Source organism: Trachypithecus francoisi, unplaced genomic scaffold, assembly GCF_009764315.1.
Source record: "Trachypithecus francoisi isolate TF-2019V2 unplaced genomic scaffold, Tfra_2.0 Lachesis_group15, whole genome shotgun sequence".
NCBI lineage: Eukaryota > Metazoa > Chordata > Mammalia > Primates > Cercopithecidae > Trachypithecus > Trachypithecus francoisi.
The window spans coordinates 5,002,450-5,029,838 of NW_022681460.1; the positions used below are offsets into that span (position 1 = coordinate 5,002,450).

The 27,389-nt window shown below is 39.0% G+C and overlaps 1 protein-coding gene across 2 annotated transcripts in view; it reads left to right on the forward strand.

Moving 5' to 3' along the window:
* PDE10A (phosphodiesterase 10A) overlaps positions 1-27,389 on the forward strand; it is a 347,007-nt gene that overhangs the window by 201,599 nt on the left and 118,019 nt on the right. For both annotated transcript variants that reach the window (XM_033234261.1, XM_033234262.1), the window contains exons 4-5: positions 25,784-25,904; positions 27,301-27,350. In XM_033234261.1, coding sequence (XP_033090152.1) covers positions 25,784-25,904; positions 27,301-27,350 — 171 coding nt within the window. The remainder of the gene's footprint in view (positions 1-25,783; positions 25,905-27,300; positions 27,351-27,389) is intronic.

Genomic DNA, 27,389 nt, shown 5'->3' on the forward strand with positions numbered 1-27,389 from the left:
AAACATAATATTGCTTAGAAATTTTATAAATATTAAAGGTACTCTTTTCATGGCCCGGTTAACTTTAAGAGCCTTAGCAAGCTTAAAAACTATGGCAGGTGAGTACTGAAAGCATTTAGCATACTGTTTATGCTATAAAATTATAAGTGATTACATTTGGAAAAAAGTGTCTTAGTTTTTCCTGTATTACACAAAGATCTTAAGTGTAGATGAAATATTGCAAATAATCAGTTTGAATGGAACTGAATGCAACCTTAGAGATCAGTTTTTATTGTAATATATACATTGAAAAACTGTTAATAGAATCACATATGCAGATATATTCCTCTATTTTTGATCATCTGAAGAAAGAAATCTCTAAAATGACCTGGGCCAGTGCTGGGGGCTGGGGGTTTGGAGATAGGCGAGGGCAGAATTCCTTCTGTCCATAGCAATGTAGGAGACTCTTGAGGTTTCTGTGAGTCTCAGGGTTTCACTGGGTGCCTTTGTTATTAATTTCACGTTTGTGGAACTCACAGCTGAAGAGTTGCTTGGTCTGGATGCTCAGAAGCTACCAGGAAGTGAGAGAGGGGTGAACCTAGAATTTTGGCAGCTGCTAGGAGTAGCAGAAAATGCTAAAAAGTGATGCTTGAGGGTAAGATGGGGACTCTGAAAAGTGAACTTTGGCAGAGTCATAAAATATTAGTGTTGATATTGGCACAGCTGCCATGTGTTCAGACAGTGTCATTGACAATACCACATACTGTCTTATAAGGCCATTAGAAAAAATGATGAAACTGTATGTAGTGACTTTTCTTTGCTATTATTTATAAGATTCTCTGATATTATGCCAAATTTGGAGAAAAGTGCATCTCTAATTGAGAAATACTAAAGGTGTGAGCTGATAACCTAGAAATGGTATCAGTTGCCAAGATCTCTGTAATGTTTTCTTTAAAAAATGTAACCCGTATCTTGATCAATGCTTATTTGACTAATACTCAGAGTTTCCTTTATGAAATAGTATGCCACTATTTTCAGTAAAGATTCAGATTTAGAAATTCCTCGGGCAACCTTTCGGTAGATGGTGACTGGCCACAGGGCTTCTGTTCTAACACATCCCTGATAGAAAGCATGCTCTCTAGTTCCACTGAGGATGATGGTTATACTCTCCGGCAGTTCTGTTGTGTTTTTGTTTTCTTTTTTCTTTCCCCTTTCTCTTTCTCATATACTTTTTTTTTTTTTTTTTTTTTTTATTGCGGCAAAGCCTCACTTCATCACCAAGGCTGAAATGCAGTGGGACAGTCTCAGCTCACTTCAGCCTTGACTGCCTGAGTCCAGATGAGCCTCCCACCTCAGCCTTCTAAATAGCTGGGACTATAGGCCTGTGCCACCATGCCTGGCTAATTTTTTTCTTTTTATAGAGATGGGGTGTCTCCATGTTGCCCAAGCTAGTGTCGAACTCCTAGGCTCAAGTGATCTTCCCACCTCAGCCTCCCAAAGTGCTGGGATTACAGGTTTGAGCCACTGAGCCCAGCCTAGGCAGTTCTAATTATTATGAAGTACTTTCTCATTTAGAACCAAGCAGCCTCCCAAAATGGCCATTTTCCAGTATTTGTTTTGACTTTTATTTCATATGCAAACTCTTTGAGTATACGGATTATGTTAGTTCTTTTCTAGTAAAAGATCCTAGTTTCTAAACTTTATTTTCCATATGCCTCCTTAAGATGTGGGTTGACATTCTTTGGACAAACTATATATTATTAATATATCTTTAAAACATTGTAACCTTAACACTACAGACTAATTTTGTCTTGAGGCTGGTAAAAGGAGGTGGGACAGATACCTGTCTTAGTTTGAAACCTATGTATCTGTCAATACGGTTTTAATGGAGAATTCGTTTTTTTAAGAAACTGCATTGCGTTTCTTGTTATTGAGCTTTGAGTAAACTGTCACTATTTTTTCATGAAGTCAGACCTGTAGGTCTTATGTCTCTTCCCCTTCCCTTTTTTCTATTTTTCTTTCCTCTCTTTGTCTCCCTGTCTTCTAACCTATCATTCAATGACCATTATTTTTTGAGCATTTGTGTTTCAGGCATTGTTCTAAGGTAGTGTAGATACAATGGTGAGCAAAATTGACAGGATTCAAGTTCTCATAATATAGAGGGGAGTTGTGGAAACAGTTCAGAAAATTCGTATGATGTGTATATTGTTTGTGTGTGTGTACATCTATCAGGCAGTGATAAATACTGTGATAAAGACATGGAAGAATAAAGCAGAATAAGGGGCTTGAGAGTGATGGTGGGTTCAGAGGGTGCTTATTGGCTTATTGCACATATGCAGTGGTCAAGAGAGGTTAATTTCCTAAGTGAAATTTGAGAGGAATCTGAAGGGAATGAGAGCATCAGCAGAAGGAGGAGACAGCAACTGCAGAGGCCCTGAGGTAGGCCATTGTGATGAGCAGAGTGAGTCATGCGGAGACCAGTGAGAAATGAGGTTGGAATGGAATTGGGGGTATTTAGGCCTTCTTCTAGCTGCCGAATTGAGAGTATACACAGTAAGAGTGGAAACAGGTAGACCCGGTGGTAGTCTAGGAGTGTAGGCAGGGGAGGATGATGTCTAGGGTTAGGGTTGTAATGGTGAACTAGGATCAGAGGTTGGGTGTAGAAGAAGAAAGAGCAAACAGGTTTTGCTTATGGGAGCATAAACCAAAAAGTATCGGAGACGTGTCACAGTCAACTTAGAAGCTGATTTTGACAAGGTTAAGGACATGCCTATGACATGACCTTAGGAGCTTCTGAGATGTGTCCACAGTAGTTGGGCCACAGCTAGGGAGACGTAAGATGTCATTCAGTACATGTCCCTTGGTTTGGTCTGGAAAGGTGGGACAGCTGGAAGCATGGGGGCCAGGTAGTGTCCAGGTCACAGTTGGAGTCAACAATTTTCTGATGGGCAATTGGTTGAATGGTTGAAAGAGTTATTATCAAAGACCTGGAATCAATAGAAAGGGATGTCTGGCTTATGGTCAGGGTTTTAGAGACCAAGCATTTATCATGCAAATGAAGCCTCCAAGTAGCAGGTTTCAGAGCTCTTATCAGACCTGAAAAGCTACCAGACTCTTAGACTCTCCTGGTTCAGAGAAAAGACCCGGAAAAGGAAGGGGTTTCTCTACAGAATGTAGATTTTCCCCACAGGAGACAGCTTTGCAGGGCCGTTTCAAAATGTGTCAGAGAAATATATTTGGGTTAAAACACTTCAATTTCTTTCAGCACCTGCTGTCACGTGATGCTGCTGTACTAGAATCAGGCTGGAGTTTGATGTCTTACAGCCACCAAAAGTCTGTTTCATCAGTCTTAAAACCTGTTTTAGTGTCAATGCTGGTCAGCTGTGCCTGAATGTCAAAGGGAGGAGGTTATAATGAGGCATGTCCAACCCCCTGCCCCCCAGTCACTGCCCGAACTAGATTTTCAGGTCTACTTTGGAATGCGCTTGGCTGAGAAGAGGGTCTTTCAGTCAGTTGGGAAACTTACTGTTGTATTGTTGGCTTGTAGTTGTATATGGTGAGTGAGAAGAGAGGACTCAGTAACGACTCCCAACTTTTTTGGTCTGAGCACTTGAAAGAATAAAATTTCTCTTTACTGTTATGGAGAAGACTGGAGGAGGAACGGGGTTGATTGAGACTGGGAAATTAGTAAGTTTAAGGAATTAGATACGGAATTGGAGATTTTTAGAAAACAAGTGCATATATGGTCAAATTAAAAGAAAAGTTCCTAGGTAGAGATATGCATTTGGGAGTTTGTGGTGTATAAATGATGTTTAAGGCTGTGGGAGTAGGTGACACTTCTTAGAGAGCTTGTCTGTGGAGAAGAGAGTCAAGACACAAGCACTAAACTGGACACTCCACTTGCTGAGTGGTGGAGAAGATGTGTAAAAGTCAGCAGAGGAGAGGAAGAAGGAGAAATCAGTGAAGTCAGAGGAGATCAAAAAGTTTCTTTGTCAGCAGATTTTGTTTTAGAATTTTAACTGCAGGACTGTACATTTATTTCACCTTCATTCCATCTTGTTTTGATCCATCTCAACCTGTTGAGATGAGTCTCAGTCTTATTTCTGTTATCTAACATATTATTTATTTCTCTGTGTTTTGAAGCCTCAAATTTGAGTTTTTTTTCCAAGTTGTTTTCCTGTGCCCCCTTTACAATAATTATCATCTAGGAAACGCCGAGTGTGGAAATATCACCTATGAGAATAATGTGAAATTGTGTCAAATGCGTTATAGAAACCAGGGTATCTTAACCTACCATATTTTTCTAAGCAGTCATTGTCATTTAATCAACAAATATTAGGTGAGTCCCAGTTCATCTAGGCTCTTGAGATACATCAAAGATAAACTAGATAGAAATCCCTGCACTCATGGCATTTCCATAGTGTGGGGTAGAGTCCATAAACAATAAATAAGACATGCACTGTGCTCAGTGGTAATGAGTGCTGTGGAGACAGAAAAGGGAGAGGCAGGGTAGATGATGTGGGGCCAGGCAAGGCTCACTGGGAACACATTTGAGGAAAAACTTAAGGGAAGTGAAGGAGTGAGCCATGCTGAGAACTGAGTAGGAGCTTTCTAGGCAGGTGGTACAGGAAGTGCAAAGGCTCCGAGACAGGAGTATGCTTGGCACATTGCTGGAGGCATAGCAAGGCGGCCATCTTGACTAGATCTGAGTGAGCCAAGGAAGGAGCCTTGGTCAGAGATGATGCGGCTGGGGGAGATTTGAGGGATACTCTATCAGTCATATCTCTATTGGTCGTTTGTTCCCATCTAATCCACAGTATTAATCCTTTATGTTATGATTACTGTTACTCTTTTTAAGTGGTTGCAGCTCCTAAGTCAAAAAGATTTCTGACAAGAACAGGGAGATAAAATCATCAGATTAAGAAGAGTATTTGGATGCTGAGTTGCTAGAAAATGCCCAGCTCCAGCCAGGTCTAGAATTCTTGGGTATAGACTTAACCCCCAAGATGCTGTAGTATTTTTCATCACACTCTTGTATTTAATGTTTTCAAGAAGAAATCTGAGACCATTCTGATTCTTTTTCTTAGTAAATGTTGCCTTTTTCATTGCTGAATGTATTTGTAAGTGTCTCATTTGCTCTTTGAATTTGTTATTCTTACCAGGTCATGTAGATGCTTTAATTTTGAGTAATTTAACCTAGTATGTGGTGAGCTTTCTCAATCCGTTTCAAAGTCCTTTTTAGTTCAGGGTATTATGCCACTTGTTTCTTGGTGCATCGGTTCTTTCTCATTTATTTCGTTCTCTTTAAGATCATCAGACATACCCATGTCTTTCTCCTCTCCTGGTTCTTTTACTACACATTCTAGAACCTCTCAGATTTATTCTCTTTGTCATTGACTTGAACTTCTCTACTGTTTCTCATTCTGCTTAAATTCGTAATGACTCTTTTAAAATTAAAGGTTACTTCTGTATTTTGGGTGTTTCTTCTTCATTTCAATCTGTCTTATTATACTATTTGATAATCTCTCATTGTTAATTCTTTAATTATCTTGAGAGTGTAAAACAGATGCTTTCCTTAATATTTTGCATATCTTCCTTCTCACACGACATCCCAAATTCACTTCTATCCTCTGTATTAGTATAATACTAAGGCTTTGGATATTTTTGTGGTTTTTTTTCTTCTTTTTGTCTTATGTGTTGAGGAGTCATTTGCTGATTTTTTTTTACAAAAATATATTTATCCTTGAGTGATGTTAGATCTGCTCTTCATTAATAGATTATCCTTATCTCTGTTTACTATTCATGTAAATGTCCTTAGCATCTTCCTGTTTAGTGGGTTGGAGGCTAGATAATGAGCATCAGTGGCACCAGTTCAGTCTGGAGTGACTGAGGGGAACCCCGAGGAAACTGGAGTTGCGGACATTCTCCTGGGGGAGCTGATCACAGTGATTTTTCTCTAGGTTGATTGAAACAAATTGCTGTACTGGAATTCAGATTTCATTATCTTGTCTTCCTTTTAACCTGGCATAGTGAACAGTATGACTGTATCTATTTTATTTAGTGTTTCTGTATGCCAAGTTTTAAAAGAAATGCGTAATTCAGTTAGTGAATCATTAAGTTTCTCTGGATTTCTATTCCGTGTGTTTCTAAATACAGGACCCTGTTGCAGACACGAGCATGAACTCATATCCAACTCTCAGCATATTAAATGGGATCTTGTGTCATTACTTTCCCCAGAATATTTTTTATGGACTTGATGCAACAGTGTAATTTTCTTGGGAAGGAGACATTCTCATTAAGTTCTTAGTGAATGTTTTAAAGTTGGCTTCATTGGTACGTCTAGCCAAATTGTCTTGAATTTTGTGGCATGTAGCAGCCATAGTTGCCTAATTTCATCACTAATTCAGCTTTCCCCTTTTCACTTTTGTTTATTTCATATGAGAAGGGGAAGATTTTCATAGGATGTCAACTTGAAAATATTTATTTTTCCTGGTGTAGCCAGTCGGGATTTCTTCATATTTATAAAATTTCTGTTACTGCATTTAAGAAATTTCTGAAGTATCTATTAATACTTATGCCCATATATTCTACAGATTAATTTTATATTATGCTATAATCAGTTTTGTTATAGGAAACAGTATTATTAGGAGGGCAGGAAGGTTTCGGTTAGGGCAAAATTGTGAAAAATGGTTTCTTTCAGAGGAGTTTGAGAATAGAAGGGGTTTGCACATGCTAGTGAGTTCCAGGGCACAGTGGAAGGAAATGGTCAGCAGCGGGGGAGTGGACAGGTAGGCCGGCCTGGCAGATGTGTGGAGTAGCAGAGGATGAAGCCCAGGGATGCGGGTGCATGTGTAGGGCTTAATTTTCCTATTGTTTGATGGAAGCTCGAAAAAGCAGTAGCCCAAAGACACTTAGAAACTCACTCGCTCTGTTTCTCTCTCTTTTGCTTTTTTCTCTTTTTCTCAATATCAGGCATTTATTTAAAATTTTTCCTTACAGAGTCTAGTTTTATTTGGTTGAAGCCGTACTTCTCTGTAATAGTAATGTCATTAAAAATTTAGGATGTTAGATGTATGTCTGAATACTTACAAATACTAATAGTAGAATTAGAACCTCATTTAGCCTAATAAGAAGTTGCACAAAATGTTTTTTTTTTTTTTCTTGTTTCTGACTTTTATTTTAGGATTGAGGATACATGTGCAGGTTTGTTACATGGGTAAATTGCGTGTCACAGTTTACCCAAGTAAATGGTGGGGGTCATTGTACAGATTACTTCATCACCCAGTAATAAGCATAATACTCGATGGTAGTTTTTCAGATTTTTCCTTCAAAATGTTTTTACTGCAAATTTGAACTGGAAGAGCCATGCTAAGTTTACATAGAAGGGGAAAAGTTTTTATGAAGGTGAACATTACTTCTTTTTTTTTTTTTTTTTTTTGACGGAGTCTCGCTCTGTCGCCCAGGCTGGAGTGCAGTGGCCGGATCTCAGCTCACTGCAAGCTCTGCCTCCCGGGTGTACACCATTCCCCTGCCTCAGCCTCCCGAGTAGCTGGGACTACAGGCGCCCGCCACCTCGCCTGGCTAGTTTTTTGTATTTTTTAGTAGAGACGGGGTTTCTCCGTGTTAGCCAGGATGGTCTCGATCTCCTGACCTCGTGGTTCGCCCGTCTGGGCCTCCCAAAGTGCTGGGATTACAGGCTTGAGCCACCGCGCCCGGCCGAACATTACTTCTTTAAGGAATGTTTTGGTGATTTCACACAGGAATATGTCCCTGCTATTCAGATCTCTTATTATTTTGTATCTTGTATGTTATTTCTTATTTGCAGTTTAACTGTTCTTTTTGTTGTTTGTTTTGCTTAAAACATTTTACAGTGTTGAGCCATGAGGGAATGCATGGTAGAAGTTCCTTAACTGGCATGTGTTCTTACAGTACTGCTTGAGAACCTCCTGGCTGCAGAAGACCTAGGGTGGGATGCTTTGTTGCCTCAGCTCTTTCAAATGTATCACTTCTCAGAAAGTAAGAGGAACTCTATAAAAGACGTTCCCCCAAACAGGAGTATTAACGTAATCAACTGTACCCTGTGATTTCAAATGAAACTTTGGTAACATCTGACTAGTTGTGATCACAATTATGCTCTACAACTAATCAGTCACTGAATATAGAATTTAGAATTTTCGGAGTTTCTGTATGAATCTGTTCATTACCTTAACTGAGTGAATGACTTGAAAAGTAAGAGTACCTGAGCCTTGTGGAAATCATTAAACCACTGACCAGATAATTATTATGCAAGCATATATTATTCCGTGAATAGAATTTTCTTAAAGTCGATTGCAGTAATGTTAGAGAAGACACTCCCAGTACATAGTTGTGAAAGCCATCATTTCTTTAGTGATTATTTATGTTATTTTATTTTTTCTATTAAATATGAGCTTTCTTGGCTGATTGGCTACAGCGTTTTCCTTTGCTTCAAAATACAGGCTTGATGAGATTTCTTTACATGGCAGGTGTTCTAGATTTTTTTCTCTCCACTTAATTGTCAGCTCTAACCTTGTCTCCATCATTCTTAATTATAGTGGCCTCTATATTTTTGAGAAGACTGAGGTTATGTGATACGAGACCTTGTTGTTTTGTTATTCTGTATATCAAAATGTCTTTCCATCGACTCTCTTCTTATTTCTGTATTTGGGGTTGAGCATCACACTGGAATTTACCTTTTGAAGACTACTTCCAATACCTGCTCTTGGATCCTGTTCCTATGAGCTTTGTCTAAAGCTACTTTTATTCAGTTGAAATCATTTCTGCTTGCATTTTCAAGAGATCAGGACTATGCCTCTGAGATATATTGAAATCATTCTAATCCAGTCAATTATATCAGTTGGGAATGTTTATTTCTAGTGTCTTCTTCACATGCATATATTTACTTGGTAATAATTACAATACACATATTATTTTGATTTCTGGTTTTTACTGTGCTATAAGCATTTCATGATTTTATGCAGTCTAAAATTATCTTTAGTGACTAAAAATGCCCATTGAGTTTCTGTGTGATGATTTTTTACTTTTTCATTCTATTGGTAGACCTTTAGATTGTTTTTAATTTTTCGTAGACTGGTTATATTTATGTATATAGCAGTTTTATTCTTGTGAAATATTTCCTAAAGAACAATGCTAGGATCCAGTGTTACTAGGTCAAAGGACATGACTAATTTATGACATTTAACACACACTGTTAAGTTGGTTTAACTAAATTACTGTTACAGTTGAAGGTTTCATTGCAGTCCCATTAAAATAACAATTACATATCTTTTCACATGTAAATGGTGTGACACTGTTTTAATGTTTTTATTTAAAGCAAATACACATACTTCTGTATGTTAACTAGTCGTATTCCTTTTACGAGAATGCATCTCTATTTCTTCTGTGTGTTATACATTCAAAAGAACTTCTCTGGTATAATGTAAATGACACTTAGATTTGAATTCTTACTTTGCCATTCTAATCTGAAAGACCTTTTGAAAAATGGCTTTTTAAACCCAAATGTAAAATGGGGATAAAGTCTACCAAACCTGAGAGACAGAGCCAGAATAAGATTAAAATTTATGTCCTTACAGTTATTTATTAGAAAACCCAAAACAAATTTAAAAAACACAGGGGATGAATTAATGAAATATGAGAAGAAATTAATGGAGCAAAATTTAAAATATAGACTTGATTAATAATGCAAAAGATAGTTCTTTAAATATATCACTTCTATAAAATAGATTGACTTTGGCGATCTATTTAAGAAAAAAGAAAACAGAGGCATTAAGAATGAGAAAGGGAATATAAATATGGACACCAGGGATGTTATCAATAGTTAAATAGAGAATAGCAAATATTATATACTAATATTGTTATGCCCAGACCGTTTGTTCCCCGAAGAAGACCACCAGAGTCCAGAGTCAAAGCCAAGCGGCAAGGATCTTTAATGCAAGTTCGAACTTGGTCCCTCCGTTCCACAACATACAAGAGGGCCCCAGACAATGCGTGCGCTTGCTATTTATAGCTCGAGGTAAACAGGAGTTGTCAGGTTACAGAGGAACAAGGCATTTCTCTAGGCTACAGCATTACAATGGGTTTACATGTTAATGTGAAGTTATGCTTTTAGCAGCCTTCTTATCGGTTCCTGCGCTTTTACAAACGGTTGTAACCTTATTGCAGCTTCCCCAGGTGTTGTTTTTCTTCATGTGTTTGTGTCGGGCAGGCATATGGGGCTCAGGAAGTTGGGACAAAATAGAGGATTGTTTGTACTGGGCCCAGGACTAAGATATGTGGCAGACACTGGTAATTAGAGCAGGACAGAGACTTTCACAACGTTTGTCCTTACAATGTCTGGAGTCTATAGATAACCTTAATCGGTTAGGTCCGGGGTCGATCTTTAACTAGGCTCAGGGCGCCGCCCGGGCTGTTTGCCTGTGGACTTCATTTCTGCCTCTTAGTCTCTTCATTTGATCTCTTTCAATATAATTGCAAATTTATATGAAATGGCCAATTTTGAGGAAATTACAAACTATCAAAATTGAAGAAGAGTTAAGAAACCTGAATATATTGAAAAAATTAGGAAAAGACCACCTAAAATGACCCGAGGCCCAAAAGCTTTTGCTGAATAATTCCACCAAACATTAAAGCGGAGAAATTTCTACATTATATGAATTGTGCACTTTGAAAGCTAGGAAAATAGCTTATCTCAAAAGGGAATATTATTTTTGACACAAAAGTTAGAGCATTAAACAAAAGAGAAAAAACATTAAATTAAGAGACTGTTAACCAGTTTTATTAGCACAAACAAAAGTTCAGAAATCCTAAGTAAATGAATTCAACAGCACTTTCAAAGAATAATTTTTCATTGCCAAGGGTGATTGGCAAATAGAAAGCTAGTGTAGTAAGTCTAATAAAGAGATTGGAGCAGGCTGGTGGTAATGGAGGTAGGGGAAAATGCTTGGGTTTGGTAGAATTCTGTGTTTATTTTGAAGGGAGGGCTAGCAAGAATTATTGATTAATCCAGACGTGTGCTATTAAAAAAGAAGGAAGAAAGGAGGCATCAGGGTTTTGCCTGAGCCGTTGGAAGGCTGGGAGGCCCTCCGTGGGAGGGCCTGCAGGACGGACAGGTCAGGGTGTGTGTTCAGGGGGCGGTTCCTGTCAGACAGTCAGTTTTGAATGTGCTAAGTTGGAGATGCCCAATAGATTTCCAGATGGGAGTTGTTAAGTAGTAAGTTGTATATATGAGACTGGAGTTCCGGTAAATGTTCTGAGTTAGAGATATAAATTTGAGATCATTAGTAATATGATGATTTAAGAACCATCCGCATACAGATAGTAGCTAAAGTCATGAACCCAGGTGAGATCACTTGACCAGTGAGTATGGCTCAACCCTGGAACATGACATTTAGAAGTCTGAGACTTCTAAGGGAGGAAGAACTAGAAAGGAAGACTGAAAACAATTGTCCAAGAGGTGGGAAGAGAATCAGGGGCATATGTTTCTTTTAAATAAATATTATTTAAAATAAAATAAAGCAATCAACTATGTCAAATGGTGCTGGAGTTTTAAGGGAAAGGAAGATTGAGAGCTGGTCTTTGGGTTTGGCAGTGTGGGGTCACTGGTGACTCAGTGAAAGCTGTTTTCTTGGAGCAACTGGAGTTTGTGAGAGAAGAGAAATTGTAGGCAGCAACAGATACAATTGTTTTATGGAGTTTTACCTGAAAAGAGAGGAGAGAAATGGGTGGTAAATATATAGGAGAGTCATGAAGAGGCAACAAAAAGCCCTGGTTTTGTTTTAGTATTTTTCTCTTAAAATATGGGATAAATGACAGCATGTTTATGTGTTTGTGGAAATGATTCAGTAGACAGAGAAAGTTTGATGATGCTGTGGGACAGAGAGAGGAGGATGGCCCAAAGAGAGTCTTTAAGGGCTTCGAGAGGCACTGTCAGCCTCCCAAATCCTCCCTATTGCAGCTCGACCTGTTCCTTCACAACTAATTACCATTTACTCACTTTCCATTGCTTTTCTTACTATACCGTTTAAAAAGAGGTTTTCTAATTGATTACCAGATAAAGAAGCATAACCAAATACAACAGAGGAAGAACTAGAAAGAAAACAATTTGTAAGAGGTAATACTTTTCTATGAATGAGTGGCAAATCTGGCTTTTAATGTTTAATCAGGTGAAGTGTAAACCAAAATTGATTTCCTTATCCCCTAAGGGAAGGATACCGATCAGTCTTTTTCAGGACAAGGTTTTTAATCTTGGATTTTATGAAAATGCAAATAAGTTTACATTTCTGATTTACAGCAATTTTCAGTAAGTTTCAAAGGCATAGTATTACGATGTGGTTCAGTGTTCAAAGTGCGGTTGACCATACAGAAGGCTGGATTAGAGTAGACATAAGTTAGAATTACCTGGAGTCAGTTCTTGTTACCTATTGCTATGGTTTTGTGTATGGTTTGTTTTGGCCCTAACAAGTCTGCTGTTGAAACTCCACTCCCTCTCTTGCTTCCTCTCTGGTCATGTGATATCTGCACATACTGGTTGCCCTTTGCTTCCTCCAGGAGTGGAAGCAGCCGGAAGCCCTCACCAGCAGATCGGTGAGCCAAATAAACCTTTTGTATTTATAAATGACCTAGCCTCAGGTATTCCTTTGTAGCAGCAAACATGGACTAAACACCAGTGCCCTCACTCACTCCAGCTGACAACCACAGGGCTAACGTGATGTGACCCAAGGGTAGAAGTGAAAGCATGTGGAGGAGTGGATAGAAAGCGTGTCTCTTTCCAGCTCCCCAAATAGAAGTTTCTTAAAATCAGGCTTTGGCTAAGTGGTGGGCTTTGAATGGTCCAAAATGATAGTTATAAACAAATACCTGGAGTGCAGGCAGGTATCCTATCTTGTTGATTATCAACACAGGATGTAGAAGCCAGAGGAACCAGTTGACAGATACAGTGTTCCAGTAAGGTAAAGTGAAATTCTGACATTTTGAATTTTGAAAATCAAAGAGCCCAGTAATAATTTCTCACCCAGATGGAAAATCACTCATTCTTCATGAAGAAGAACCCCACAGGAAGACTACAAGAAAAGTCCATATTCACCTTATTACACAAGCTGAAATATCTTCAGGCATGCATATTCGTGTTCTGTGAAAACTGGAGAGAAAAACTCTTAGCATAAATTATGGATGGGTTGTTTTAGGCTAAATTTCTTTTCAGGAGCTTTGCTGCTCCTTATGAACTACAGCCGTAGCAACCTCAGAAACCCGTGTGGAGCATCACTCGTAAGCACGTTGGCTTCCTGAGCGTATTAGTGTAAAACACTTCTCTACCGAGTTGAATACAATATCCTGCTGTATGGAAATAGTTCATATTGACCCCTTAAATACTAGGGAATGCTTGCTAAAGACAGTGATCTGTTTGTACTTAAGGCAAAACCCGTAATCTTAACAGTAGATTACAGACGTGAACCGTTTGTCTTGTAAAGTCCGTTCCCAATTCAATGATAATTAAGTGATGCTGATGATACATAGAAGATGCATATCTTATTACTCACTATGCTAGTAGGCAAGGAATCATTTTGTCTAAAAAATGATATCAAACGATTATGATAAAAATGTTAAAAGTGGGAACTAAACACATTCCTCTGTCACAAGACTTTAAATTGCCACCTGTTTTGCCACACCATTCTTGGCAGCCGCAAGTCTATGCTAGACTAGGGATTTTGAAATCTGGTATAACAGAGGAGCTGCTTTAGGCCCATAAAGATGGGTGGTCCTAGTCCATAAATTCAAGGGCTGTTTAAAGGTTATTTGGGGAGCATTTCCTCATTGTGTAAAAAAGAATACAGTAGTTTTCCAGTAATGGAGTAGATATGCACAAAATCCAATCACACCTAGATTGTGGTTTGTTAAAGGTGGCAGCAAAGCCATCAGATACTTTTTTGGTCATAGGCATTTTCACAAGTTGATAATTACTTGTTCATCTGTTCCCCTCCCCCAATAGGATTTAAACTCCATGAGAATAGTAGCCTTACCTGATAATGCTTGACACATTGCTAAATAAATATTTGTTAAAAACCTTACATATAGTCATATCTAGAAGGTATTGTGGGTTCAGTTTCAGACTGCTCCAATAAAGCAAATATCACAATAAAGTGAGTCACAATAATTTTTTGGTTTCTCAGTGCATGTAAAGTTATGTTTATACTCTACCGTAGCCTATAAAGTATGTAATAATATTATGTCTAAAAATGCAATGTGCATTCACTAATTAAAAATAATGCCTGGGTGCAGTGGCTCATGCCTATAATCCCAGTGCTTTGGGAGGCCGAGGCAGGAGGATCACGAGGTCAGGAGTTCAAGACCAGCCTGGCCAACATGGTGAAACCCCATCTCTACTAAAAAAAAAAAAAAAAAAATTAGCCCAGCATGGTGGCAGGCACCTGTAATCCCAATTACTTGGGAGGCTGAGGCAGGGCAGGAGAACTGCTTGATCTCTGTGCCTCTGCACTCCAGCTTGGGCAACAGAGTGAGATCCTGTCTCAAAAAACAAAAAAAAAAAATGAATAAACTTATGTGTGGCTTTATTGCTAAAAAATGCTAATGATTATCTGAGTCATCGGCAAGTTGTAATCTTTTTGCTGGGGGAGATTCTTGCCTAGATGTAAATGGCTTCTGATGTATCAGCATTGTCGTTGCTGAAGGTTGGGGTGGCTGTGGCAACTTTTAAAAATAAGGCAAAAATAAAGTTTGCCACCTCAGCAGACTCTTCTTTTCATAGACGATTTCTCTGCAGCATGCAATGCTGTTTGAAAGCATTTTGCCCACAGTAGAACATTGGGGTTCATCCTTTCAAGCCCTGTCTCTGCCTTATCAACTAAGTTTATAGAATATTCTAAATCCTTTGTCATCATGTCAACAAATGTTCATAGCATCTTCACCAGGCATAGAAAGTGGGATTGCAGGCATGAGCCACCATGCCAAGTACTAATATTTTGAAAGGAATATTTTTTGGGGGCAGTACATTTCAACAGTGGGCTTAAATGTTCAGTAAACTATGCCGAAAACAGATGTGATGTGCTTGCGGCTTTGTTGTTGTATTTCTAGAACACAGGCAGAGTTCATTGAATTGTAATAATCCCCATGTGTCAAGGACATGACCAGATGGAGATAATTGAATCATGGGGGCGATTTCCCCCTGTTCTCATGATAGTGAGTGAGTTCTCACAAGATTTGATGGTTTTGTAAGGGGCTTCCCCCCTTTGCTCAGCACTCATTATCTCTCCTGCCGCTCTGTGACGTGGTACCTTCCACTATGATTGTAAGTTTCCTGAGGCCTCCCCAGTCATGTGGAACTGTAAGTCAACTAAACCTCTTTTCTTTATAAATTACCCAGTCTTGGGTATGTCTTCTTAGCAGCATGAGAAGGAACTAATACAGTGCCTTACTTACTCTCCTGTAATCCTTTGAAACAGCTCTGTGTAGCATTTCTTCTGTGCTCAGTTACACTGTAGAACAAGTGAAGGTGGCTGCTTTTTCTTTTTTCCCCCTGGGGCTAGGATAGGCTCAGGATGAATATCTACTGGTCCTTTATATGCTGTTTAGGATTTTAAAGGTTTTTAAAGGAAGCATTTGCAAAGAATCAGTGACCTCCTCTGTGTTACCTCCAAGCTTTTCCACACATGCCTGTGTAGCTCACAGATTTCCTTCTCTGGTCATTATCATCGCTCATTACAGAATAGTTAGGATTTTTAGCCTGTGCTGTTTGTGTGATATAGATCACCTTTATTTTTTAACTTCTTTTCCTTTAAAATGCCTAAATCATTTGGATAACTCTATTCTTAAGAATATAAAGCATGGAAAAAAAGGAGGGCACCTTCTTGTAAAGTTAAACATAGATTTATCTTGCAACCCAGGAATTTTACTCTGATATTTGCCAAACGTAATTGAAAACCTGTGTTCACAAAAAAGACTTCTGTAAGAATGTTCATAGCAGGCTTTATTCGTAATAGCTCAAAACTGGAAACAAACATTCCAAATGTCCAGCAACAGTGCGACAGATAAACAAGTTGTAGTACATGAATACAACGGAACGCTGCCAGTAATGGAAAGGAACACACTGTCGAAGCACACAGCACCATGGCTGAATTGCCCCAGCATTTCTGTTGAGCCAATGTAGCAGGTTCAAAAGAGTACATACTGTATGATTCCATTTACAAATAATTCCAAAAGCTGGCAACACTCATCTATGGTGGACAAAAGTCAAAAAGACTGGCTGCCTTGAGAACAGGGGTTGATTAGAAAGGACTATGGGAGGGACTTTATGAAGAGATGAAGTGTTCTCTTTGGTAGGATGTATGTTACAAGGATTTATTCACTTGTACCTTTAAGATTTGTATATTTCAGGGTCTGTAAATTTTACCTAAAAAACTAAAAAATATTAACATATAATTAATACTTTTACTATTTGAAGTGGTATGGCTTAGCACTTCTAAAACTACCTCTGTGTATTCTAGACTGGAGAAAATATATAAGTATATTAAGGATATTGGCAGCCAGATTTCACATGTTGGGTGAGGTAATTACAAATACAGAAATAAGGAATAGTGGAATATACATTGTAGTGTTTGGTTGGAACCGGAGGTATCAGAGTAGTCATGGTTTTTCATCTCTCTTAATATATGTATATTTAAGTAGACAAATACATACAGAATGGCAGTTATCAGCTTATACATACCTATGTGTGTGTTTGTGTGTGTGTTGTGTGTGTGTGTGTGTATTGAGGTCCTTTCATATCTATCTATATCTATATCTATATCTATATCTATATATAATGCATTAGAAGCATTGACAGCAGTGTGATATAGCTCCAACTCTTGGATTTTAAATACCATTTTCTACTAAAGGGAACTGGGATTTCTTTGAATTAGAAATGGCTGATTCAAGGGCTGGCAAAGTATGTGACGAAAAGGTAAGGAAGTGTTGAAGGAATCGTTAGGATGTGTCAAAAGGATACAGGCACTGTCTTGAAGGAGTTTCTGCTCGCCAAATCTGGGCCAATTTCAGCATCAAATTAAATGACAATAATCGTGGATCATGCCCTTTTGTGTAAGATACGCTTTTGATTCCATGTTCATATGAGGGAAGTCAGGGAGGCAGCCAGGCAGGCTCACTCTTCTTCAGATTATGGCTTTCTAGCTTCATCACTTCATTGTTTCGCTGAAAAAAATTCAGAACCTCAATCTCATCTTGAGAAAACATCAGACAAACAAAATTGGCCTGTATTCTTCAAAAGTATCAAGTTCAGGAAACACAAAGACAGGCTGAGGAACTGTTCTACGTTGAAAGATGCTAAAGAAAGGTGATGCCTAAGTAGCATATGTGATCTGGAATTTGAACTTAGACGGGTGAGGGATAATGATCCTTTATGGGACATTTTTGGGACAACAGGTGAACAGTGAATGTGTGTTTTTATTTAGCTAATATTGTTGTAGAAATGTGAAATTTTCTGATCATGGTAACTGTATTTAACTTGTAAGGGAATGTTCTTTTACTTGAGAAATGCACACTGAAGTGTTTCGGAGTAAAGGGGCACACCAACTTGCTCTTCAATATTAAAACATATTTATAAAACGTGTGAGTGTGGGTGGGTGTGTGTGTGTGTGTGTGGACAGAAAGATGGATAGATACAATTTACTGATAGAATGCTGAGGCAAATTAGACAAATCAAATTATTGGTTAATCTTAGTGTCCTAGTTTAGCTGCTGTCACAAAGTCCCATAGACTGGGTGGCTTAATAAACTTCAGAAATTTACAATTCTGGAAGCTGTGAAGTTCAAGATCAGTCAAGGTGACGGCAGATCCAGGGTCTGCTGAGGACCTCTTCCTGATAATAGGCAGCTGTCTTCTTGCAGTGTCCTCACAGGGTGGAAGTGTCCAGTCCCTAATCCCATGCATGAGGGCTCTGTTCTCCTGACCTAATCCCTCCCCTGAAGCTCCCACCTCCTGATTGCATCACAGTGGAGGTTAAGATTTCAGCACAGGAATTTTAAGGGGGAGACAGAGATACAGTCTACAGTTCTGGGTAAAAGATGTACAAGGTGTTTCTTGTATTATTCTTGCAGTTTTCTGTAAGATCGAAATGATGTCAAAATAAAACATTATAAACAATATAAAAAGAAACAAAGGGATAGTATAAAGAATGATGAGAAGAAGATATTTTTCCAGCATTGAAGTTTATATTGGAAACTGAAGGGCTCCTTTTTATGCTGTTAAATATTAATCCAATTTAACGTTTGTCTCATTATGACTTCTTGTTTATTGTTGGCCTTCAAGATATGTTGTTGCCACCTCATAGAATCACAGACCCTCGGGACTAACAGGGGTCACAGTTTCCATGTGATTACTGAATTGCCTCCAAACTTTTTTGGCTAAGTGGCTGTCTAACATATGTTTACATAGCTAATTCATTTTAGCAGGCATGGGAACATTTGTCCTCCTGGTTAAACCAGCTTTTACTTTCTTTCTGAACCAATGATTAACACTGATTTGTTCATTACCATTTTATTCTGTAAAATATTGTTTCCCCCTAGACAAGAGAGTGGCTTTCCCCTGGTTCCCAAACTGTGTTCCAAATACCCCGAGGCACCACAGCAAATATGCAAGGATAACATTCAGGATATATTAAAATGTCATGGGAAACACAGTGGCATATGTTGGACAGAACCTGATGTAGTTCATTTTCAATGATAGCTTGACATAGTTCAGTTTTAATATTAGATCACTACAGTTCTTTCCTTAAGGTCTTATCTTTGTGAAACTGTGTTTTTGGTGGTTGCTCAAATAAAACACAAGTACTGCATGAGATCAGCATGAAACAGAATATGAAGATGGTGGTGTCCAATTTGATTCGGAAATTGTGTAGCTCCCAACTTACTCTACTTTGGAATTTTGACTCGTCTCGCATTATGAATGCTGCAGTGATGCCCAGTATAAACTTGTTGTAGGGTCTCTTAGGAAAGGCATGAAAGGACTTTATGAAGTTAAAAATGCTGTAAAAATACAAGTTCTTAACATCTTTATTAGTATGCTTATTGTGATTGTTATTAGTCAAGCCATAGAATTCATGTTTACTCAATCTAATAGAGATTGATTCCTTTATCATGGGGTTTCCATAGAAGTGTCTTAGAAGTATGTGATTTGACGTTGACGTAATTTGTCTCCTCAGCTTTGCCTTTCCTAACAGTCCTGATAAATAATAGAATGACCACAAGGTGAACAGCCAAATAACAATTTTGCTTATTCTTGTACATTTGCATGTAATTTTATATTTTACAGTATATTATGGTTTGAGTGATTTGTTAACTATGTAGATAGACCTTTAATATCTGAGTTAATATGTCAATATAAAATAGTAATTACAGTAAAAACATTTTGCTGTTATGTTTGCAGTTATAATGAGAAACAAAAGGAAACAGGATGTGCTAACATACTCTATTAGATTAAATATTAGAATTTGAAGCTTAATATAAACAAGAAAAAAATTTAAAACCTAGGTCATAGCTTATCTTAGAAAGTTAGTGTTGGAAAGGGAAAGTATTTTACAGACAGTATAATTCAGCCTTCTCATTAGACAAATGAGAAAACTAAAGCCCAGAGATGTGAAATGAAATCTCATGATAAACTGTCCAATTCCCAGAATGTCTTCTTATTCTCACTTGTTTGTAACAACCCATTTCCTGCCCAAAAGAATTGGAGAACAGCTGGTTATTGATCTCAGCCCTGCACATAGGTCATTATTAAAGAGCCTGTTCTCAGAATTCTATGCTAAGAGGAAGGAGTCAGCCGTGTATCATTTATGTAGGTACTGAATGACTAAAAACTCCCCTTAAGCTGGCTAATGCTCCTTTCTTCCACGTGAAAAATGAAGAATTCAGAGAATGTATTGGTTTACTTAAAAGAAATATCTAGTGATTTTTAAACATGAAGCTTTTGCGTGGCTGGATCTAGGTGTTCAAAGTCTATCATTATAACTTAGGTCTCTCACTATCGTTTGGCTCAGCTTTCTTTTAGGCTAGTTTCATTCTCATAGAAGCTCCTTTTAAAGACTATGGGATAAAGAAAATACAGAACTAGTGGTTGGAATAAGTGGAATAAGTAAGGAAGAGAGGGTGTGATAGAGTAGAATATTTTATCTGGAATTATTCAGCACTTGAAATAGCTCGAATAGGATCTGCTTACAGATGATAAAGAAAATAACGTAAGTTTTGGTGACCTCAAACAACGTTGTCATATTTTAGAGTCATTAGAATTTCAGGTGTTCCTGATTTTTATGTAAATTCTATAATTATGTAAATACCTATCAACAGGTACCTGGGTAAGAGCAAGACTTGGACAAAAATTTGGAGCTAGAAAATAACTGAGAAGTGTTGGCTGTTAAGATTACACTTTAGCAACAAAAAGTCACAAAACTGAGTTGGAGACCAATGACTTACCATAGTCAAGTGTGCAGCGAAGCAAGTAGGACCCACAAGGCTAAAGGAAGGGGGAACCAGCCCTCAGAAATGTTAGGCACCGCCCAGGAAGGCAGCAGATGTGAGAAGGGAATACACAGACCTGAGAGAGCCTCTTCCGCAGCCAAGGCTCTCAATGCTTGGGAAGAGAACAGGGAGTGGCTACCACAGGTAAAAGCCTAATAGTAGCAGTTAGTAGTTTTTGGAGTTTGAAATGCAGCTTAAGAATTGCTTGGCAGGTTTCTATTTTGCCGCTTTGGGTCATAGTAATTAATTGATTTATCCTGTTCTCTTTACTTGGGAAGCTCTTCCCTCAGATTTCTGCAAGTGTCACTTCTTCAGTCCCTTGCTGCATGGGGGATCCTTCCGTGTGGAGTTCTGTCTCCTGCTGAGTATGTCTGTTCCAGAAGTGTATTCCCAAACTGCAGTCACCAGAGGGTGTGTTCGAGAACCCATTGTGGCTCATTTTTGAGATAAACCTTGAGCTAAAACTTCACTGATTACTTGATCTCCATGAGCCCCTTTTGATTGGTACACCTCAGTGGAGTTTGGGTCTCTTAATAATTAGTACTGCATTGCATTCCAGCCTGGGCAACAGAGCTAGACCCTGTCTCAAAATAATAATAATCATAAAGAATCAATGTCAGGGTAGAGCTGATGTCCAGTGGTTCCCCAAGTCTAGTAATTCTGCGTGCCCCCATAATATTCAGTCACCCAGGTAAATGGCTGCAGACCTCTTTGGGAAAGGTAGGCGGAAGATCTATGCTATACATTTTTGGCAGCATAGTAGGATTCTTCTTCAAGGGGAACTTGCTTTCTCTTTCCTTATTTAAGGAGTTCTGGGCCTGCAAATTGGCTCATGTCCGGGAATTCAGTGAAGTATTCTGACTTTCTCTGTGGTCATCAAGTCAGATTTTTGTTCATTTAAGCCATAACATTTCTGTTTAAACAAATGAAAAAATATGTATCAATAGGCTGCCCTATTCAGTTCCAGGGACACTGTTGTCTTTGTTTTGTGTTGCTATACCAGAATACTACAGACTAGGAAATTTATAAATAAAATAAATTTATTTCTTACAGTTCTGGAGACAGAGAAGCCCAAGGTCAAGGTGCCTGCATCTGGCAAGGACCTTCCTGCTGCATCATCCCATGGCAGAAGGTGGAAGGGCAAGAGATCACGCTTTAGAGAGAGAGGAAGGTGGCCAAACTCATCCTTTTGTTCAGAAACCCACTGCTGAGATAACTAACTCACTCCCCCAGTCATGGTATTAATCTGTTTATGAAGACAGGGCCATCATGTCCTAATCACCTCTTAAGGTTCCACCTCTCCATACTGTTGCCTTGGGGATTATTTAACACAAACTTTGGGAGATACATTTAAACCATAGCACTCCACCCCTGGCCACCAAAATTCATGTCCTTTTAACATGTAGTATGCATTCATTACATCCCAATGGCCTCAGAGTTCTTAACTTGTACAGCATCAGTCCAGAGTCTCGTCTAAATCCGGTATGAGTGAGACTCAAGGAACAATTCGTCCTGAAACAAACCTTCTCCAGCTTTGAGCCTGTGAAATCAAAACAAGTCATCTACTTCCAAATTCAATGGTCGAATAGGCATAGGATTGATACTCCCGTTCCAAAAAGGAGAAGTAGACAAGAAGAGGGGTAACGGGTCCCAAAAGTCCAAAACTCAACAGAGAAAACAACATTAAGTTTTAAAGCTGCAGAATAATAATCTTCTTTGACTCCATTCCTCCCATTCTGGGCACACTGGAGTGGGGATTAGGCTCCGCAAGGCCTTGAGTATCCTTGCCCCTATGCCTTTGCTGGGGCCAGCCCACACTTCAGCTCTCACAGGTTGACGTCTCTCATGCCTGAGCTGCTTCAGAATCGTGGAGTTGCATTGAGAGCTCTACATTTTGGAATCTCTGAGATGGCCTCGCTCTCAGGGCTCCGCTAGCCATTGGCCTACTGGGGGCTCTCTGTGGGGCTCCACTGCTGCAACAAGTTTGTCCGTGGGCCCCAGGCTGTCTGCTACATCCTGTGAAATCTAGGTAGAGGCTGCTGTGGCACCACAGCTCATGCAGCCGGCAAGTTCGCAGTTAGTGCTATGTGGATACCACGGTGACTTCCTGTTTGTGCCCTCTGGAGGTGTGGCAGGAGCTGCACTTGAACTCACTTGAGCCGTGGCCGGGGCTCACACTATAAAGGAATGCAGGGAGTAGAGTTCTAGGTTGCCTGGGCAGCAAAAGCTGAGGTTCCATGGACACCTTTCTGGAAACTTTGCCCCCAAGGCCCTGCTCTGAGCCTGTGATGGGAGGGATGACCTCCAAGATCTCTGAAGCAGCTTTACGGCCTTTCTCCCGTTGTCTTGATGAATGGCACTCAGATACTTGAGTTCATTGCCCTTAAGTTCTGCTTTCTATATAGCCCTGGGACATGGCTACAGATCAGTCAAGTTCTTTGTGACTTCGTTAGGATGGCTTTTACTCCAGTTGCCAGCATCTTGTTCATTTCCATCCAGTACCTCATCAGAATAGCCTTTGTTGTCCATGTTTCTGTCAGCTTTCTGATTGTGACCACTTAAGTAATTCCTAAGAAAGTTAAAGCCCTCCCTGCAGCTGTTGTTTTTTTTCTAAGCCCTCACCAGAATTTCCCTTAATGCTTCCTTTATTGCAGTCTAGGCTCTTTACAGCCATTTCCTCCAAGTTCTTCTGGCCTCTACTCATTTCCCAGTTCCAAAGCTGCTTCCACATTGTTAGATATTTGTTGTTGCCACAGCCCCACTTGTTGGTGCCAGTTTTCTGTTTTAGTCCATTTTGTGCTGCTGTAATAGAGTATCTGAGACTAGGTAACTCATACAGAACAGAAATTTATTTCTTACAGTTTGGGAGGCTGGGAAGTCCTGGGTTGAGGGGCCTTCATTTGGTGAGGGCCTTACTGCTGTGTCATCTCATGGCAGAAAGGACAAGAGCAAGAGAGAGTGTACAAGAGAGAGAAGGGAAGAGGACCAGAGTTACCTTTTATCAGGATCCTGCTCCCATGATAACTCATTCACTGTCCCAATCACATCATGATTCCATTCACAAACATCATGATTCCATTCACAAACACCATGATTCCATTCACAAACACCATGATTCCATTCACAAACACCATGATCCCATTCACAAACACCATGATTCCATTCACAAATACCATGATTCCATTCACAAATATCATGATTCCATTCACAAGGCTGTGCCTTTTAAAGGGCCCGCCACTCAACACTGTTGCGTTGAGGATGAAGTTCCCAAAACGTGAACTTTGGAGGAAATGTTCAAACTGTAGCACCTGGGATCCAGCAGCTGTGCTGAATATTTCTGTGACCAAATTCCTCCGCAGCTTTGCTTCTGTTGATGCTGACAATACCCACCTTGTCTCTGGATGTGAAGTGCTCCCACTTGTCCTCTGCCACATCAGTATCCCATCTTCTGGGTGAATTCAAGGAACATAGCCATATGGCAGCAGTTCTCACATTAATTCCTGGCCCACACCAGAGCCAGGTGTATATTCACTTATTCCAGGGCTCCCCCTGTAAACGTATTTCTCATGGCCTTGGTGAAGGGGGGCATCCCTAGGACATAGCCAGGGGATTGCCAAACTGGTCTCCTATCATCAGGCAAATCCAGCATTCCAGTCTTGCTAAGCCTTTGAATACATACCAGGGAAGTTCTGAGGTTTCAACTTCGTGGAGCATCGGCCACTTTTGGGAACAGATTTCAGCCAACCTAGCGCTAGCACACTGAACCCAAGCTGGTGCTCGCATATAAAATCCTGCCATATTTACGTATTGATTCCCTTCCAACTAGAATGTGAGCTTATTGAAGACGATAGATGTAATTGTTTCACTGTTGTAGGGTCTCTGATAACTAGAAGAGAGCCTGCTCTAGTGCATTGTCTGGGTGTTCAGTGGTATTTGTCCAGTCATTGACTGGTTGGTTACTTATTTGTTCATTCAACAGGTATTTATTGAGTATAGTGCTCCAGAAAAACAGCAAGTCATAGACCTTTAGAAGTGGAAGTTATCTGAATGATCAAGAAGCAGAAAGATGGCCAGGTTGGGACAGTGAGGGGAGAGGGAATGGGGTGTGAAATGAAGTTCTGAGCTGGATAGTAACCATGCTTTGCAGCATGTGGCGTGTTTCCATGTGAGGCGTTTTTGTCTATTATTCCAAGTGCAGTAGGAAGCCCCAGGAGTGTTTTAAGCCAGGGAGAGACAGAATTTTATATTTCAAGTTTACAGTACCTGTTGTCTTGAGACTAGGTTTAGTAAGACAAGTTTGGGAGCAGGGAGATTCGTTGGAGGACTTTTTTATTCCTCTAGAGAATACACAGCGTAGCTTGAACTAGAGCAGGGTGGGGGTTGATATCTCCCTGTCCACCTGCTGTTGTCACTGGTGCCATGATGAAGCCTTGTGCTGTGGACATGCTGTGGGGCTGCTGCTGTGGGGACAGTGGCTGCAGTGCAAGCGTCTAACTCTTGCTATGGTGGCAGGGATGAGAGCAGACCAAGGTGGAGCCGTATAGATGGAAAGGAATGGAAAATTAGAGTGGCACGCGGGACACTTGTTTCACCCAGTGCAGCAACTGCAGCAGACTTTTCTAACATCTTACAGAGGTGCACTCAGCAAGCTCTTCTATGATATTATTTTTACTAATCCAGTTGCCTCATATATATAAAACTTCAGAAACAAAGTTAAACTTTGTAACAGCGCTGTTTTAATACAAATAGGCTGCATAGATGCAGTCTATGGATAATTCTAAATATCCAGGCGCAGTGACTTATGCCTGTACATCCCAGCACTTTGAGAGGCTGAGGCAGAGGGATCACTTGATCTCAGGAGTACGAGACTAGGCTGGGTAACATGGTGAAAGCCTGTATCTGCAAAAAATACAAAAATTAGCCAGGCATGGTGTGGTGGTGTGTGCCTGTATTCCCAGCTGCTTGGGAGGTGGAGGTTGCAGTGAGCTGAGATAGTGCCACTGCATTCCAGCCTGGGTAACAGAGATAGACCCTGTCTCAAAATAAATAAATAGTCATAGCAATTTTAATTTTCAATCTACTTTTTTTAATAAAATAGATTATAATATTTAAATCGTGCTATAAAAACACAATGAATAGCTTAGTGTATTAAGTCACATATATTAATAGTATGTTTTACAGACTAAGGAATTTTTATTATATTTAATTTAAACTCTGTTTTTATTTTTGTTATTTTTAATCCAAAGTACCAAGATACGAATATGCAGGGAGTTGTATATGAACTAAACAGCTATATAGAACAACGGTTGGACACAGGAGGAGACAACCAGCTACTCCTCTATGAACTGAGCAGCATCATCAAAATAGGTAAGAAGCATTTTGTGTTCCTCTTAGGAAAATTGGGCAAAGATTCTTTTACAAAAAGCAGTAAAAAAATTTTGCTTACTAAGAGGCAGATGAAAGTCATTTATATTTACTTCTATTTCTGGACTAAATTTGAAGTGAAAATATTTTATTATGAAACTACCAGAGTGAGTCAAACCTAAAACTTTCTAAATTATCTAATCCCAAATAAGTATCTGCCTGATACATACATGTAATATACTATGCCTTCTAAGTCACACCTAGTTTCCTTTGGAAAGCATGGTTTCATTGAATTAAATCACATCTTTATAAAATGTATTAATTTTAAAGAGAGAATAAGCATTTTAAATATATTTGGGTAAATGACAATTTTATATACCATTTAAGAAATGGGTTATGTTGTGAATAGAATGGGGAAAGTTATGTCAGAAAAGTACTATTTTAGAAGGATGCACTTGTTTTTAGGACACGTTTTTCAGAAGGATACCCACTATGACAATTGGATCTTTCATTTTTCTTTTGTTTTTTAATTTGAAAATAAAAATATTAATGAGACCAACTATAGTGATCACATTTATTATATATTTAAGTATATGCTAGGCACCTGTCTATGCGTATTGTATGCATTAACTGACTTATTTTTATTATGGTCTCGTGAGGTTGTTTTTATTATTACCACTATTTTGCTGATGAGGAAGCTTTTATTATTACCACTATTTTAAGATGTTTAACAGAGAGGTTAAACATCTTACCCAAAGTGACACAGGTACAAAGGAGTTATTTTACTGATGAGGAAGCTATAGAACAGAGAGGTTAAACATCTTACCCAAAGTCATACAGGTAAAAAGGAGTTAAGTAGGGGTTTAAATTGAGGCAGTCCCTCCACGACTTACACTGTTAACTGCTATAGTTGCCTTCAGATGGCCCTGAAACAATTTTAGGTAAGTTAAATTATGTTTGCTTCAGTGACAATTGTAGATGAATACATCGGCTTTTTAGGTTGATACTTAATTAATTTTGGTTAATTAATATTATAAATGTCACTTGTGGTATTTTAGAAACTTTAAAATTTAAGCACAGTTCTCAAATTTAAAAAATATTAAATGATTCTGAATACTTACAGTTCAACAAATATGTTACTATGTAGTACATTGACTGCTATATGCATTTGAGGATATCGTATCTTAAATTTTATACTCACTGATGAAAAATGTAGAGGATATTTTCATTATGCTATTGAGTAAGGCCATAAATGATTTTGTTCCATGTACTGCATGACCATTGATTCTGTTAACAAGTCAGTTTGAAAGACTCACATCTGCCGCTCACCGTAGAGAATGCATACATGTTCGATTCTCCCACTGAGCTCAGTTTCTTCCTTTTCTTATTACTTTGGCAGCCACAAAAGCTGATGGATTTGCATTATATTTCCTTGGAGAGTGCAATAATGTAAGTATCTAAATTTAGATTTTGGTGTTCTAGATAAGA